Source organism: Colias philodice, chromosome 6 (genome assembly GCF_061535455.1).
Source record: "Colias philodice isolate Cphi_HAF_F1 chromosome 6, ilColPhil1 Martin Lab GWU primary, whole genome shotgun sequence".
NCBI lineage: Eukaryota > Metazoa > Arthropoda > Insecta > Lepidoptera > Pieridae > Colias > Colias philodice.
In genome coordinates, this window is record NC_143091.1 from 6,829,706 (window position 1) to 6,848,538 (window position 18,833).

The window sequence follows — 18,833 nt, forward strand, 5'->3', positions numbered from 1 at the left end:
AACAAAATTATATATATCATCTATCTATTACCAAGTTTTTGTTTATGTTTTAGTCGTTAGTTATAGTCGATATTTCAATATATTATTATATGTAGGTACATAATCTTTATATGTAATAAATTAACTGAACAAAAAAAATATCTTAGATTTGTAAGACAATTCAATAATATCAAATTAATACAAATTAATCTCCTTTTTTTGTGAATATTTCGAGCATTGATCATAGTAATCTCATTAAAAGTCAAACCGAATTCCTTGAAAATCTATTTCTCGTAATAAATTCGTGGTTAGAATGTTGTATTTTTTTCACATGTAGACCCACAGAACACTATTACTCCTAGCGGTGTAGACCTCAGTTCAAGGCTTCTTTTGGTACAAGTACAAGTACAAGTTACAACCATTGAAAAGAAGAAAACGAAGAGAAAAGAATGGGCAAAATTATATTTAAAAGACAGGGATTCATTCAGACATATGCAGTCATATCATAAATCTTTGTAGAGTTCTAAAATTTATATTATTAATCTTTTTTCAGTATTAGCCACGTCATCCGACGCCATCGCCATTGATAACGATCGACCGACGTCCGTTTTGTTTGGCGGTAGAACTATGACTAAAGCTGTAATAAGTATATAGTCTATGACTAATGCGCTGTCCGGTGCGATCGCCCGTCCACACGCGCGAATTTGGTACGGTCCGCACCAAGTTCGGATGAAAAAACCATCGAACCAACCGTACCGTCAATAATAATAATTATGTCCGGCGGACCACTTTACACATGATCGAATATGGTCCGGAGCGCACCAAGGTCACGGTGCGGTCCGTACCAAATTCGAACGTCTGTTTATAACAAAATCGACTATTTCCATCACAGATCTAGTACAACATTTCCATTCTGTGCATTTTCCATAGATAAATAATTACTCTTTACTTTCACTATAATATAATAATTAGTTTGCATTGCATGGTTAACCCAGAAATTATTAACTACAATAATAATATAGAAGTAATAAAATACGCAAACTGCTCAGCCGATTTTAAAACTTCTATAGCTCCTATGAATGATTTTTACCCGTTCCAAAGTAAGTTCGAAAGCTTTCAATCAGAACATTTTAAACGCCACATCGATATTTAATAAAACAATCTTAGTTATCACTAATAATAACATTTAAGTTTATTTATATTTTAGGTTTTTAATAGCATAGATCATGTGAGTAAATCTTTTATAATAATTAGAATTGCATAGCATTTTGATTTCTGGTAATTCTGGCTTATTTTAATCTGTACCAATCTGTACTACGTACTTGTTGGTACTTGTCTATATTTATAGTCTATGCTGCTGTATTGTCATATTCATTAGAAAAACAACAAGTATGTAATAATTTTGTAAAAATTAGAATTTCTATTTAACTACAATACTTTATGATTTAAAAGCTAATCTTTGTTTTTTTCAGTGCTTACAGTATTAAACAAATCCTGATAACGGCATAATAGAATAAGCGTCAAAATGTCAGCTGAATCGGACATGGAATATTCGGATAACGATGGTGACGATTATGATTATTACGGAGAACAAGATGATTGTGATATGGAAACCGTTGACCAGAGTAAAACTGATCCGGAATATTTTTTGTACTCTTGCTTGAGAGTCGAAGAAGTGGAGAAACTTTTAAATGAATCCATTGAACTCCTTAGTAATAGCCTTCAGATAACTCCTTCCCTTGCTAAAGTTAGTAGATGTTGAACATTAAATGATACTCATCCTATATTATATGCACAGTGCCCACTTTAACAATCTCAATTTACAGGTGATGCTGCATGCCTATAGATGGAATGCCCAAGAGATAATTAATAAATATAAGGAAAATGCTAATGAAGTACTAATTTATAGTCGTGTTAAACCTTGTGTGCCTTCAACACCGGGGAATTCTAGTCGTTCCCTTTGTGCTGTATGTGCTAATACACCTCCCATACACAGATTCAGTGCACTAGCTTGTGGTCATTACTTTTGCAATGATTGCTGGGCTATGCATTTTGAAGTACAAATTATGCAAGGTAGTTTTTCATATTTTCTATTACATACATGTAATATACATAAAACATGATTGCAAGCGAAAAATTGTTATATCCATTATAACATCATATTACATACATTTCATCAAATCATCTTTTGCACCTTAAAGTAATCCATTGCTTTTAATTTATCTTTTCAATAAAGTCAAAACATTTCTTGTTTCAAATTCTTCATTACGTTAGCTTGTGATGAAGGTAGTTTGCTAACTGTAAACAGAAAATGTAGGAATGGTTTTAAACACAATCATATACCTATAAAAATACATTTTAACTATACTTTTCAATTACAATTTTGCATATAAAGTTGATAACATCTTTGCACGTTCATCAGGTGTATCCAATACAATACAATGCATGGCTCAAGAGTGTGAAGTAAGAGCGCCAGAGGATTTTGTGTTGTCACATGTTACTAAGCCCACTCTGAGAGACCGTTATCAGCAGTTTATGTTCAAGGATCATGTGAAGTCGCACCCTCAGTTGAGATTTTGTCCAGGTCCTAATTGCCAGGTATCTGTTATATAATAATTTTATATTAAGTATTGATATATCCATTACATATAAAGGTGTTGTTGCATCAGTTGCTAATGTGTCGAATAAATAATAAGCAGCTCGCAGTTGCTAATGTGTCGAATAAATAATAAGCAGCTCTCTGAAAAACAAATCACTATTTGTTTTACTGTAATTAGTAATTTAATCAATGCTTAATAATGAAGTATTAAAAATACCTTTTATAAAGCTGATGCGAATGGCAATCAACAAAAATGTGAAAATTAATTAATTGCAAATACAAAAGGGTTTTAGAGTAGTTATCCTTATCAAGGATCACATTTAATAAATTCAAATATTGTATAGTATTGTAATTTACAATTCCAACATAGTTTAAAACAGCATAAAATTGTTCATTAATGCTTTTATGCAATGGAATATCAATGTAACCATATTATTTCATACACCATAAGATTTAAATCTATCCTGGTAGGGATGAAAAAAATTAAACTCCTTGTAATCCTCAACAACCTTTATTTCAACTACCTTCAATTAATGCATTATTTTAATGAGTACAATCATAAAGGTTTATGGTGAAATCTATTTGCCTATGATTAAAAAAAAAAAAATTGGTTGCCTGTAAAGTCGATATACGGAAAGTTTTACGTGACAACGACTTTTTATGTCTGTCTCTCTCGCTCTTAGGCGGGCTAACCATGCCCGCGTGCCTCTCACTCGCTCTCATTATGAGCGCATAACGTGAGCGGAGCGTAACGCAGTTTCTTGAAGTGTCACCCGGCAAACCAATTTATAAGACGTTGTCACGTCAATAATGATTCTGTAATTTGTTATTTACAATATTATCATCTGTATTACTAGTGGATATTCAGAGCATGGGTTCGTGAAGGTGCCCGCCGAGTGGAATGCCAAGGTTGTGAATTATTGACATGTTTCTCATGTGGAGCTCCCCATCACGCACCTACAGACTGTGTAACAATACGTCTCTGGTTGACCAAATGTGCTGATGATTCGGAAACAGCAAATTATATCAGTGCACATACTAAGGTAAACTTAGATGTAGTTTTATTTATTTAATTAGAAAGAGTTAGCTTTTTAATCTAATATTAATAATAATTTTAAGGATATTTGTAACAATAAAGGCATACAAATTGTTCCTAAGTGCATAATTTACTTTTCTCAATTTTAAAGACAAGAAAGTCTTTCTCATTTACTGACGACATTGTAACTTAATGATACTTTTTTCACAATTCCTATTAATTTGTTGATGTATAATTTTTGAATTTCATAGGACTGCCCTAAATGTCAAATATGCATCGAAAAAAATGGGGGATGTAATCATATGCAATGCGGCGCGTGTAGACATGACTTTTGTTGGGTCTGTTTAGGTGATTGGAAATGCCATGGATCTGAGTATTATGAGTGCAGCCGTTATAAGGAAGACCCTAATCTGGCAAGTGATAGTCAACATGCGCAGGTAATCGTGGTAATTTATATTAAATACATATTACACAAAAATATACGATAGTACACGCTTCTCTAAAAAAAAGGGTACCTACTAGAGAATCGTGTACCATCGTAAACAACATCTTAGCTTATCATCAGGCAAGATTTTAATCGAGCGCTTCCCTATTGACGATTAAAAAAAACAGTCACAAGACAACAACACATTGATAAAAATATTCTTCATCGTGGAATATATAAATTAATAAGTTATGAATTTCTTATTTAAGGCACGTGAAGCTTTAAAAAAATATTTACATTATTATGAGAGATGGGAAAACCATGCTAGATCTCTGAAATTAGAAGAGCAAACTTTAGCAAGCTTAAAGAGCCGGATCAATCAAAAGGTACGTTTATTTTAATGTGTTTTGCTACTAAACTTATTGTATGATAAAATTATTGACTTACTAGATTTCCGCCCGCGGCTTCGCCCGCGTTTTCAGAGGAAAACCCACATAGATCCCGTTCCCGTGGGATTTCCGGGATAAAACCTATCCTATGTGTTATTCTGATGTATAAGCTACATTGTGGTAAAGTTTCATTCAAATCCATTCAGTAGTTTTTACGTGAAAGAGTAACAAACATTCATACATCCATACTTACAAACTTTCGCCTTTATAATATACTAGACTAGATTTCCGCCCGCGGCTTCGCCCGCGTTTTCAAAGGAAAACCCGCATCGTTCCCGTTCTCGTGGGATTTCCGGGATAAAACCTATCCTATGTGTTAATCCAAGTTACCCTCTATATGTGTGCTAAATTTCATTGTAATCGGTTCAGTAGTTTTTACGTGAAAGAAAAACATCCATACATCCATACATCCATACTTCCATACTTACAAACTTTCGCCTTTATAATAGTACTAGCTTTCCGCCCGCGGCTTCGCCCGCGTTCTCAAAGAAAAACCCGCATAGTTCCCGTTCCCGTGGGATTTCCGGAATAAAAGCTATGCTATGTGTTTATCCAAGTCACCCTCTATAGTCCAGTCTGTGGGGAAATGTAAAAGCTCTATTGTTTGTGGATTCTGTAGTGGTCAGCTGTGTGAAAATGCAGTAGAGATTCAGATAGATAACGAAGACTGTGATGACGACGAAATTTCATGGTTGGAAACTAAAAATACAGACAATGAAACAAAAAATTTCAGCGACGATAATGAAGAAGCAACCATTAACCAGCCCGGGCCATCAAAAAGAATTAAAAAATGATAGCTGCACAATTTTTAAACAAAATTAAAATTATATGATTTCTGTAAATATTATTATTTCCGTCGCTTGTAACTTTTTACCTTTAAGACTTACAGAATAATCATGTATGCTTAAAATGTAGGTAATTTTGTCTTCTTTGAACCCCTCATAGACACTTTTGTGATTTAGTAAACAATTGAGAAGTTATTTAAAATAAACCTAATTTTAGCACCTTTAATTCAAGATGGCGGCTAGCGCCTGGGTCCGTCAAGGTCGAAAACTTGGATTTTTATTAACCTTTCATACCTAAACAATATCGTTTCAAAACATTTTCTACGCCACCTTTTGTAGAGCATAAATACCTACAGACTGGATTACTATATGTGTGCTAAATTTCATGCAAATACATCCAAGGAATAAAAAGTTTCATACAAACTTCTATCCCCTATTTTACCCCTTTAGGGGATGAATTTTCTAAAATCCTTTCTTAGGGGACGCCTACGTTATGACATCTAACTGCATACCAAATTTCAGCCCGATACGTCCAGCGGTTTGGGCTGTGCGTTGATGGATCACTATATCAGTCACCTTTGAGTTTTATATATATAGATTAAGATATTAAGATTATTGCACCTATTTTTATTGAATAATGTAAAAATACATTGAAAATATAACTGGTTCACTTCAATGCAAGTATAAGTGTGCAAAATATTTAAATTTATTTACAGGTCATGGCAGGTGAAGGCACCTGGATTGATTGGCAATATCTCTGGGATGCGGCTAAACTCTTAAAACGCTGTCGGTATACACTACAATACACATATCCATTTGCGTATTATATGGATATTGGTCCTAGAAAAGAACTGTTTGAGTATCAACAGGTTAGTTCTATCATTACAAAATATATTGTTTGTATAATAACAAATTTTCTATTTTGTATTATAAAATGTATTATTTGTTTGTATTGTAGCTTGATGATAGACTCAAACCAAAACTAGCCGGAAAACTGAATTCTGAAAATTAATTTAAGAACATATTACTTTTAATGTATTAAAAAAAATGGTTAATTGCAGGCACAACTGGAGGCTGAAATAGAAAACCTCTCATGGAAAGTTGAAAGGGCAGAAACAACAGATAGAGGGGATTTAGAAAATCAAATGGATATCGCAGAAAAAAGACGTACAACATTGCTCAAGGACTTCCTAGATATACATACAAATATTGCGACTAGTAGTAAAGTGTAAAAAAAAATCACAAATAAATAATATTTTTAAAGTAACCAATAATAAATATAACAGCGGAAGCACATTTGTACTATATTTGTGAATGCTAGATTTTTTGTTTTGCCAAAGTATATTTATTGAAGTGATTTTGCAATAAAATAGATAATTCACTGCTTTATGAATTTATTTCGTATTGAACTAAAAAACATACCACAAAACACTTAATAGTTCTTGAATTATGGTATGTTCACACGGTGACGAGTGTTCCTGTCTTGGTTTCTGTCGTAGTGCAAAATGTAAGATCCGATGCAGTTGTATTGCCTTCAATACGTGCGTGCATACACACGCTCTTGCTAAAAAAGAGCCGGTTGCTGTTTAGAGCTAGCGCGCAAGAGCAACTTTTGTCTCCCCAACTATTTTGTCTCCCCCATCAACTCTATGGGCTAGTAAGAAAGTGCGCGCACGTAGCAACGCAACTCCCCATAGAGTTGATGTGAGAGACAAAATAGTTGCAGAGACAAAAGTTGCTCTTGCGCGCTAGCTCTTAGAGCGTATGCGCACTATGCGGGTAGCCGCATTGCGGGTAGCCATCCGGCTGACCGCAAGCACAATTATGTACGTAATATTCATTTCTATGCGCACTGCGATGCGGCTACCGCAGACCGCATAGTGCGCATACGCTCTTACACTCAGGATCGCGATAGTTCGATACGAGGCGGATACGACAATGCAATATGTACTGTTTGAATAGAACCACTACAACATTTGCTTTTTCTAGATCCGATGAAAATAAGATTCAAATCGTGGCACCGTGTGAACGTAGGGTTACAAGTCGTGCAAATAACACGACTTTCAAAATACATAATATCATTTTTTCATTTTTATTTTATTATTAAATCTTTTTTGAAACTGACATTTTTACCCATTGACAACTTAAATAAATAATATAGCTGTGATCTGTGGCTGTGATTTATAGTAATTGGTAAATTGTCATTTAATTTTCTTACAGTTTTAAAAATGAACTATTTATCAAATGGTTCTTTCATACGTTATGGAAATTTGAAATTGTGGGAAACCTTTTGTCGGCAAATCCATCCACCTATGAGTTTTAATGAAAATAAATGTAATAAAGCAAGATCTTATACACAAAGGCGTACGAAAATTTATTGCTACACTCTCAAATTCAGCCCCTTGTTTACACAAGTACGATTTCAGAAAGACTATCCACGACTTCATCGTGATAATGAGTTTCCAAATTTCGATTATTATAGGAAAAACGAATTCAAAGATCTTAGTAAGACAACATGGGGGGCTGGTAATAAAAAACCAGGAATCACTTATACAATCGGATTTTTTGGATTGATGTGTGCTACGTACGGTGTAAAATCAGAATTAGTTCATTTCGTAACGTATATGGCAGCTGCAGCTGATGTTCTCGCACTAGCGTCCATTGAGGTTGATATATCAAATATTGCACCAGGAATGTGTTTATCTTATAAGTGGAGAGGGAAACCTCTCTTCATAAAACACAGGACTGAAAGTGAGATCAATGCTGAGGCTGGAACTCCTCTTTCTGTACTGCGAGACCCTCAGACGCCAGAACAACGCATGATCAAACAAGAATGGCTTATCGTTATTGGTATCTGCACGCACTTAGGATGTGTTCCTGTTCCCAATTCTGGTGATTATAATGGTGGTTTCTACTGCCCGTGTCATGGCAGTCATTATGATAATGCTGGAAGGACCCGGAAAGGGCCAGCTCCTTTAAATTTAGAAGTACCCTCTTATAGGTTCGTTTCTGATAATGTTGTCTTGGTTGGAGAGTGAATTTTTAGAATTTATTTCACACCTGCATTTTTCGTGGAGGCTTTATAGTAGGTACCTGTATATAGATGCAAAATATTTCAAGATTTTTTATTTACCTAGATATCAAATTATTATGGTCATCGAATGTTGGCTTAGTCGTATGGGATTCTTATACCAGAGTATGGAGCTTGTATAAAAAATTTACTCTTTCAATATAAATAAAAATTATTAAATGGCGATATATTTTTTATTTTTAATGAACAGAACTCTATGAAATACAAGTATTAATAATTATAAATACTTATGGAAATCAATTATGTATTATCCTCCTAATACCTATTATTAATTTATAACCGACCGCGACATTCCCAAAAACGGAGGAGGTTCTCAAAACGAAAGTAGTGTCAGATTATTATTATTATTGCCTTTGTCTGGCATTCTCCAAACAGATAGACCGCATCGAAACGGACCTACACATAATTGTTTTTTACAAAGTAACGCAATAAAACACATCAGCAAAACATGGAAGTAGTTCAGTACATAATATGTATATGAAATTTAGACGACTTTTGAAGTGAAACTTCTTTATCGATGTTGGAAAAAAATTTAATGTAACATTTTTTCGCTACGCGCGTAGACAGAGAAACCTTGAGAGAAACCAATGTCTACGGTTACGCGTGAAGTTTTTCAATTACGCGCCATCTTTGATTCGACCATGGACGTATAAAAAAAGACGGACGCCGTATTACGAACAAACAACGTGAAGCCACCATAGTAAGCTAGCGATCGTGTAAAGACAATAAACACGCACACACTCTCACCATAGTAAGCTAGTCGGCCGCCATTACGTCGTGAACTACCGACTGATAAACTGCGTCACTGTTTCACAAAAAATATTTAAAATGCCGTCTTGCGTGGTTAAATGGTGTCGCAACAGTACAATTTTAAATAACAAAACACAAGGGATTACATTCCACAGGGAGGCAAGTTATTTCTTTTATGTTTTAATGACAAAATTATAACGGCAAAATTTATAGAAAAAAATACAGCCGCCATTGTCATCAGGACAGCTGTTGCCATGGCAACATGGCACACACACACATGGATGTTTCGCCGCCATTACTAGGCTTCACTCAATGTTTAGGCGATATACCGTCCGTCTTTTTTTATACGTCCATGGATTCGACGTACTTCTGTAAAGTTGCATACTAGTACACCACAGTAGTACACGCACACATTTTAAAGTGAAACTTTTATTACATCGTCTCAAACTTTTTGGTCTGTGTAGCGCATGTCGCGTGTATCGCTGCCGAGTAGGTACATACCTACTCGGCAGCCGACCGTCACGCGACATGCGCTACACAAAGCAGTGTTCGGAACCGTTCGAACAGTTTCACTTTTACCGTGGTTTCATAAAACCACACAACATTTTTTTTATTAGTTAGTTTTTTATCAAAAGCAATGTCGTCTGTAGCTTCTGTTAGTAAAATTTGCAAACTTTTAAGTAATATTCCTGTAGGACCTATTAAAATATGGTGCAAAATTCTAAAGAATTTTAAATTAGATTTTTTACCCTTTACAGAAATATAGATAATGATCACAGATGCAGAACAATAAAAGTGGTAATGATAGATTTATTCTATTTTTATTTTATCTATGGGTTCACTACATGCTCTGTGGTCGTCTGTGGTCTTCACGCGTTTGTCAATAGTCAATCACGAAAGGTCGCCAAAATGGCGACTACGTGTGATTCGAAGGCGCCTTTGCGCCAAGTAAAAAGAGTACAGTTTGGTATATTATCGCCAGATGAAATCGTAAGTATAATAAATTCGTAATTTAGAACTTTAAGACTGGGTTTAAATAATAATTGTAAACCTTTTTACGTCTGGGAAAATATTGTGCAACTAATAATTATTATTCTATCTAATCTATCTATTGAACCTGCGTCGTGTTTTCCTTGCAATGCTACATAAACAACTGTAATACTCTATTCATAACGAAATTTTGTAACTTTTTACATTATTTTAGATTTATATCAAAATAGACTGCATATTTTTGAAAATCATAGTGTTATTATCATTGAGATGAAATCAGTAATAATTTATATTAAATTTTGCAGCGACGGATGTCAGTTACAGAAGGGGGCATACGCTTCCCTGAAACCATGGAAGGAGGAAGACCTAAGCTGGGTGGCCTCATGGACCCTCGACAAGGGGTGATTGATAGGACATCCAGATGTCAAACCTGCGCTGGTAACATGACTGAATGTCCTGGTCATTTTGGACATATAGACTTGGCAAAGCCAGTGTTCCACATTGGATTTATAACAAAAACCATAAAAATTTTGAGATGTGTCTGCTTTTACTGTTCAAAACTTCTTGTCAGCCCGGTAATAATGTGATTGAATATTAATTACTTTGTTTTTGGAATTTGGACAATATCAAAGGAATAATGTTGATGTATTTATTTCAGACAAATCCAAAAATTAAAGAAGTGGTTATGAAATCTAAGGGTCAGCCTCGTAAACGGTTGACATATGTTTATGACTTATGTAAAGGTAAAAATATTTGTGAGGGTGGTGAAGACATGGATATTGGAAAGGAAGGAGAAGAAGGGAAAAGGGGAACAGGGCATGGTGGCTGTGGTCACTACCAGCCATCTATTAGAAGGCAAGGTTTGGATCTTACTGCAGAATGGAAACATGCTAATGAAGACACACAAGAGAAGAAAATAACAATTACGGCAGAAAGAGTTTGGGAAATACTTAAACAGATTACAGGTAATAAAATGAGTTTCATTTGGGAAAAGTGTTTTCTTACATTATATTATATTCAATTCAAGAATCATACCATATATATTATACAGGTGAAACATCAAGGAATTGGCACAAGAATTACTAAATTTTTTAGTAATAGAGATGAAATAAATAATTAATTAATTATTTTAATAATGACTATGTACATATATGTACCACAATTATGCCTCATTGCATGATGAATTTTACATAATTCCAAATTTTGATCATATTTTAATTAGGATTATGATAGGACCATTATTTTGAATGTACAGTAGAAAAATCTATACTAATATTATAGTTAAAGCGCTAATCTCGGGAATTACTGGTCTGATTTAAAAAATCTTTCAGTGTTAGATAGCTCATTTATCGAGGAAGGCTATATATCATCACGGTATGACCAACAGGAGTTGAGCCACGGGGGTGAAACCGCACGGAGCAGCTAGTTGAATATAAATTGAATGAATAGATATACTGTATTTTGAATTTTGATCTACTGATGAAGAAAATCATTCCCTACATACCTACAAATTATATTTTTAAATTGCTTCAACAAAGATGATTTTGACAGCTTTTGGGTTTATTGCAATAAATATGAAAAACCTTTTATCCCTAAAATTATTGTGTACTAGATTTCCGCCCGCGGCTTCGCCCGCGTTTTCAAAGGAAAACCCGCATAGTTCCCGTTCCCGTGGGATTTCCGGGATAAAACCTATCCTATGTGTTAATCCAAGTTACCCTCTATATGTGTGCTTAATTTCATTGTAATCGGTTCAGTAGTTTTTACGTGAAAGAGTAACAAACATCCATACATCCTTACAAACTTTCGCCTTTATAATAGTTGTGTATATTTGTAGAACAAAATAAACTGAAAAGGCAAAAATATACACTACATGTTGCAGTTTCACAGATTAACCAGCTCCATCCTAACTACTAAACCTGAATAATATTAAAATGTTGAAATTGATATTTTTGGTTTTATGGCATTCAAATGCTTTATAAATATTAAGGCGAACCGCAATCGCCGGTACAGCCTGAAAATCAGCGCTGCTTTTGTGCAGCATTTTGCTGAGGCTTTATCCGTTTGCCTAATTTTAAGATAAATTGTGTAATGTTTGTCTGTTTTTTTTTGGCAATAAATTTCTTTTCTTTCTTTCTTTCTTTCATATAAATAAGAATAGAAAAAAAAATATTAAAATGATTGACTTGCTGATGTTGCAGCTACATATTTATTTGATTAAAATTTTCATAAAAATTAAAATCTAGTCAGTCACATCTAAATTACACATTATTCACTCACTTTGTATTTTTTTGTGTGTGTATATGCAAACAAACAAAGAAATACCAATATTATTGTAGATATAAAGTAGGTACATACAGTTAATATAATGGTTGACCAAGTAGTTCAATGATTCAGATCTAAATTATTTGCCTTGCTACTTTTACCTAATCAAGATCTTTGATTCATAACTGATATAGATTTTGTTTATTCATTTATTTTTTACATAATGGTATTAGTTACATTATCAATTTCTTAATACAGCATAGTTTATTGACATTTCTCATCATGTATACTGATGTGTTTTTTTCAATTGTTTCTTTGTAGATGAAGAATCCTTTATCCTTGGTATGGATCCTAAGTTTGCAAGACCAGATTGGATGATTGTAACTGTATTGCCAGTTCCACCACTATCTGTAAGACCTGCTGTTGTTATGTTTGGATCAGCCAAAAATCAAGATGATTTGACACACAAACTTGCTGACATTATTAAAGCTAACAATGAACTGATGAGAAATGAACAGACTGGAGCTGCAGCCCACGTACTTGCAGATAATATTAGAATGTTACAATTTCATGTTGCTACTTTTGTGGATAATGATATGCCAGGAATGCCAAAGTAAGTTTGTGGTGTAAAATAAATTATATTTGGTAATCTCGTTTGATCACTGCATAGTATTGACTATTGAGTATATTTTGTTTATTCTTGAATATTAATAATGTTGATTATTTTTCAGAGCTATGCAGAAATCCGGAAAACCACTTAAAGCTATTAAAGCACGTTTAAAAGGCAAAGAAGGAAGAATTAGAGGGAATCTTATGGGAAAACGAGTCGACTTTTCAGCGCGAACTGTAATCACACCTGATCCCAATTTACGTATTGATCAAGTAGGTGTGCCAAGATCAATAGCTCAAAATTTGACATTCCCTGAATTAGTCACACCTTTCAACATAGACAGAATGCAGGAACTTGTAAGAAGAGGTAATGCACAGTATCCAGGAGCAAAATATATAGTTCGTGACAATGGAGAGAGAATTGATTTAAGGTTTCATCCAAAACCTTCAGATCTTCATTTACAATATGGTTATAAAGTTGAACGTCATTTAAGAGACGATGATTTGGTGATATTCAACCGGCAACCCACGCTACACAAAATGAGTATGATGGGTCATAGAGTTAAAGTATTGCCTTGGTCAACATTCCGTATGAATTTAAGTTGTACATCTCCATATAATGCTGATTTTGATGGAGATGAAATGAATCTTCATGTACCACAATCAATGGAAACCCGTGCCGAGGTTGAGAATATCCACATAACACCCAGACAGATTATTACCCCACAAGCCAATAAGCCTGTCATGGGTATTGTACAAGATACCTTAACAGCTGTAAGAAAAATGACAAAAAGAGATGTCTTCCTTACCAAAGAACAAGTTATGAACCTTCTCATGTTCTTACCCACATGGGATGGTAAAATTCCACAACCTTGTATATTGAAACCAACACCACTTTGGACTGGTAAACAAATTTTCACTTTAATTATTCCTGGAAACGTAAACATGGTTCGAACACATTCCACTCATCCTGATGAGGAAGATGATGGCCCATACAAATGGATTTCACCAGGGGATACAAAAGTTGTTGTTGAACATGGAGAGTTGCTAATGGGTATTTTGTGTAAAAAGTCTTTGGGTGCTTCTGCTGGTTCACTTTTACATATTTGCATGTTGGAGTTAGGCCACGAAACTGCTGGCCGTTTCTATGGTAATATTCAAACAGTAATCAACAACTGGCTACTTCTGGAAGGTCACTCCATTGGTATAGGAGACACTATTGCTGATCCTCAAACATACCAAGAAATCCAACGTGCAATCGTTAAAGCCAAAGACGATGTAATAGAGGTTATTCAAAAAGCGCATAATATGGAGTTGGAGCCTACGCCTGGTAATACATTAAGGCAGACTTTCGAAAATCAAGTGAATCGCATATTGAACGATGCCCGTGACAAAACTGGTGGTTCAGCTAAAAAGTCTCTAACTGAGTACAACAATCTCAAAGCTATGGTGGTGTCTGGTTCTAAAGGATCCAATATTAACATCTCTCAGGTTATTGCTTGTGTAGGACAACAAAACGTTGAAGGTAAACGAATACCATTTGGTTTTCGTAAAAGAACGTTGCCACATTTCATCAAAGATGATTACGGTCCAGAATCCAGAGGATTTGTAGAAAATTCATATCTTGCTGGCTTGACGCCATCAGAGTTTTATTTCCACGCTATGGGTGGTCGTGAGGGTCTTATCGATACTGCTGTAAAAACAGCTGAAACTGGTTATATTCAACGTCGTCTTATAAAGGCTATGGAGTCTGTAATGGTTCATTATGATGGCACAGTTCGTAATTCAGTTGGGCAACTTATCCAATTGCGTTATGGTGAAGACGGATTAGCTGGTGAAACAGTAGAGTTTCAAAATCTACCAACTATCAAATTGTCTAATAAAGCTTTTGAAAAGAAGTTCAAATTCGACCCAACCAATGAAAGATACCTCAAGAGAATTTTCAGTGAAGATATCATTAAAGAACTTACAGAATCGGGCTATGTTATTGCTGATTTAGAAAGTGAATGGGATCAATTAGGCAAAGATAGACAAGTGTTACGTGAAATTTTCCCAAGTGGCGAATCTAAAGTTGTATTGCCTTGTAATTTCAGAAGAATGATTTGGAATGTCCAAAAAATTTTCCATATCAACAAAAGATCACCTACTGACCTGAGTCCCATAAAAGTAATTCAGGGTGTAAAAGATTTATTAAAGAAGTGTGTAATTGTGGCTGGTGAAGATAGACTTTCTAAGCAAGCCAATGAGAATGCCACATTGCTATTCCAATGTCTTGTAAGGTCTACTTTGTGTACCAAATTTGTGTCAGAAGATTATAGGCTTTCAACTGAAGCATTTGAATGGTTGATAGGAGAAATAGAAACTCGTTTCCAACAAGCACAAGTAAATCCTGGTGAAATGGTTGGAGCTTTAGCTGCTCAATCTTTAGGAGAACCAGCTACACAGATGACATTGAATACTTTCCACTTTGCTGGTGTGTCATCCAAAAACGTAACTCTTGGTGTGCCACGTCTTAAGGAAATTATCAATATTTCCAAGAAACCTAAAGCTCCCTCCCTAACCGTTTTCCTTACTGGTGGTGCAGCCAGAGATGCTGAAAAGGCTAAGAACGTTCTATGCCGACTTGAACATACGACACTGCGAAAAGTCACTGCGAATACTGCTATTTACTATGATCCAGACCCACAAAACACTGTTATTGCTGAAGATCAAGAGTTTGTTAATGTGTACTATGAAATGCCTGATTTTGATCCCACTAAAATTTCACCTTGGTTATTACGTATTGAATTAGATCGTAAAAGGATGACTGATAAAAAACTTACTATGGAACAGATTGCAGAAAAAATAAATGCTGGTTTTGGTGATGATCTGAATTGTATTTTCAATGACGATAACGCTGAAAAGCTGGTACTTCGTATAAGGATTATGAACAACGAAGAAAGCAAATTCCAGGATAATGACGAGGAAACCGTTGATAAGATGGAAGATGATATGTTCCTGAGATGTATAGAGGCTAATATGCTTTCTGACATGACACTGCAGGGTATTGAAGCCATTGCAAAAGTGTACATGCATTTACCACAGACTGAAGCTAAAAAACGTATTATTATTACGGAACAGGGTGAATTTAAAGCCATCGCCGAATGGTTGTTGGAAACTGACGGAACATCTCTAATGAAAGTACTTTCTGAACGTGATGTAGATCCAGTGAGGACATTCAGTAACGATATTTGTGAAATTTTCCAAGTTTTGGGTATAGAGGCTGTACGTAAATCCGTGGAGAAAGAAATGAACGCCGTGTTACAATTTTACGGTCTATACGTAAACTATCGCCACTTGGCTTTGCTTTGTGACGTAATGACAGCTAAAGGTCATCTTATGGCTATCACACGTCACGGTATTAACAGACAAGACACTGGCGCCTTGATGAGATGTTCTTTTGAGGAAACAGTAGATGTACTATTAGATGCAGCAAGCCATGCTGAGGTGGATCCTATGAGAGGAGTATCGGAAAACATCATTATGGGACAACTTCCAAGAATGGGAACAGGTAAATGATATTTTTATTTTATTTTATATTCAAACAGAAATTTAATTATAATAAAGTTATCTCATATCTTTTAAAACATCATATTATAATGTTTTACTTGTTTTAATATGTCAGATTAATAATTATAAACCATTTATTTTAGGATGCTTTGATTTATTGCTTGATGCTGAGAAATGTAAACATGGAATGGAGATGGGCGGTCTCGGTGTTGGTATGGGAGTCGGCGGTGGAATGTTCTTTGGAGTTGGTACACCTTCCATGACTCCCTTGATGACTCCATGGTCAAATCAAAACACGCCCGGATATGGAAGCAGCGTTTGGTCTCCTGGTCAAGGTAAAATATATTTTCTTTCATGTATTTAAAATAAGTAGTTAACTCACTCACTTAATGCTTTTGTTAACATATTAACGTAAATATAAACATTTTATTTTTAATTTTCCTTACAATCTGAAGGTATAACTTGATAAATCAATAAATGAACATATATTAATAACTAATGTTATTGTTTTCAGTCGGCAGCAGCATGACACCGGGGCCATCATTTTCACCATCGGGCGCATCGGACGCGTCGGGCATGTCCCCGTCGTACAGCGCGTGGTCTCCGCAGCCCGGCTCGCCCGGCTCCCCCGGCGCTCCGCTCTCCCCGTACGCGTCTCCCGCGGGAGCTTCGCCATCTTACTCCCCCACCAGCCCCATATACGTCGGCGCTTCGCCCAGCCTCACGCCTACGTCACAAAACTACTCTCCCACGAGCCCGTCCTACTCGCCCACGTCGACGCACTACTCCCCGACCTCGCCGATCTACACCCCGACCTCACCCAGTTATTCTCCCACTTCTCCGGGCTATTCGCCGACGTCGCCGTCCTATTCACCGACTTCGCCGAGCTATTCGCCGACGTCGCCGAGTTATTCACCTACCAGTCCGGCGTACTCACCCACATCGCCCAGTTATTCGCCGACATCACCGAGCTACTCGCCGACCAGTTCGTCTTATTCGCCGACAAGTCCGTCTTTCTCCCCTACGAGCAGGGTGTACTCGCCCACGTCTCCCGCTTACTCTCCGTCGTCTCCTAGCTACTCCCCTAACGGCCCGGTGTACAGTCCGGCATCGCACAGCTATTCTCCATCGTCACCCAATTACACGCCGGCTTCTCCGGCATATTCGCCTACGAGTCACTCGTACTCTCCTACATCGCCACAGTATTCCCCGACCTCGCCCAGCTACTCACCGTCCTCTCCGAAGTACTCACCGCCGTCTCCAAAGTATTCGCCGACATCTCCTTCCTTATCGGGAGGAAGCCCGACTTATTCGAGCCCCCAATATTCTCCCACGAGTCCACAATATTCACCGAGTCCAGCTTATTCTCCATCTTCCCCGCAGCACTCTGGCAGTACTCATTATTCACCGTCATCTCCAAACTACTCGCCTTCGTCGCCGAACTATTCGTCGCCAGGCTACTCGCCATCTTCCACCAAGTATTCCCCGACGTCGCCCACATTCACGCCCACTTCTCACAATTATTCCCCGCTATCTCCCGCTTACTCGCCGTCATCGGGCGGTCCTTCATCATATTCTCCTACTTCTCCTACTTTTACACCTACATCGCCTACATATGATGATGGTGATGATTAAACTTGAAAAATATTTTAAGTTAGTTAAAAATATGACACTAAGCACACAAATATTTTATTGTTATTTGGGTATTTTTACTTTTTCATTATATAGAGTAAGTTTCATGTACAATATTGAGTAATATTCACAAGGACTTTATGACACCATTTTTCCCGCTCCCAAAGTTATCAGCTTCTGGTTGCCATTTCCCTGTAATAATAATTACTCGATGAATAAAGATCGTCATGATAATCATAATTATTTATAAGTATTACTTTTGTTATATTTTAAGGAATTATAAAATAATTTGATCTATTTTGAATAAAAAAAAAAATACAAAATCTCTTGACAAGTTATAAAAATATCTAAAATGTACTCTGAATAAACACACAGTGGTTATGACTGTAACCATTATTAGTTATTACTTATTAGGCCATAAAAATAAATGTTAATTAGTACGTGTTTCAAAATAAAGAATTTGTAATAATGGATCTTGTTTTGTTTTTTTTTAAACTTTGTTCTTGGTTTGTTATATAATTCCGAAATAAAAAATATTTTTAATCATCAATACCAATATGTATAGTAATAGGGCTGCATTCGGCAACATGGATAACACTTCTATATCTATAAGCAGTGGCAGTTTCAATTTTTGAAATGTGTCTTGTCTATGTGATTGGTTAATTGGTTCATACT

General features: G+C 35.9%; 3 protein-coding genes across 3 annotated transcripts; all 3 read left to right on the forward strand.

Annotated features, from left to right (window-relative positions):
* Positions 1-1,394: 1,394 nt before the first annotated feature.
* Positions 1,395-6,659, forward strand: ari-2 (E3 ubiquitin-protein ligase ari-2). Its single transcript, XM_089696468.1, has 8 exons — positions 1,395-1,726; positions 1,806-2,052; positions 2,402-2,577; positions 3,436-3,621; positions 3,866-4,051; positions 4,308-4,424; positions 5,989-6,141; positions 6,334-6,659. Exons 1-8 carry the CDS (start codon positions 1,505-1,507, stop codon positions 6,502-6,504), a joined length of 1,458 nt encoding a protein of 485 aa, XP_089552594.1. The 5' UTR covers positions 1,395-1,504; the 3' UTR covers positions 6,505-6,659.
* A 135-nt stretch (positions 6,660-6,794) lies between these two features.
* Positions 6,795-8,526, forward strand: RFeSP (Rieske iron-sulfur protein). Its single transcript, XM_089696469.1, has 2 exons — positions 6,795-7,034; positions 7,177-8,526. Exon 2 carries the CDS (start codon positions 7,501-7,503, stop codon positions 8,308-8,310), a length of 810 nt encoding a protein of 269 aa, XP_089552595.1. The 5' UTR covers positions 6,795-7,034; positions 7,177-7,500; the 3' UTR covers positions 8,311-8,526.
* A 1,445-nt stretch (positions 8,527-9,971) lies between these two features.
* Positions 9,972-18,631, forward strand: Polr2A (RNA polymerase II subunit RpII215). Its single transcript, XM_089696470.1, has 7 exons — positions 9,972-10,103; positions 10,409-10,678; positions 10,762-11,068; positions 12,690-12,981; positions 13,100-16,527; positions 16,670-16,861; positions 17,041-18,631. The coding sequence occupies exons 1-7, from the start codon at positions 10,023-10,025 to the stop codon at positions 18,159-18,161; spliced, it is 5,691 nt and encodes a 1,896-aa protein (XP_089552596.1). The 5' UTR covers positions 9,972-10,022; the 3' UTR covers positions 18,162-18,631.
* Positions 18,632-18,833: the final 202 nt, after the last annotated feature.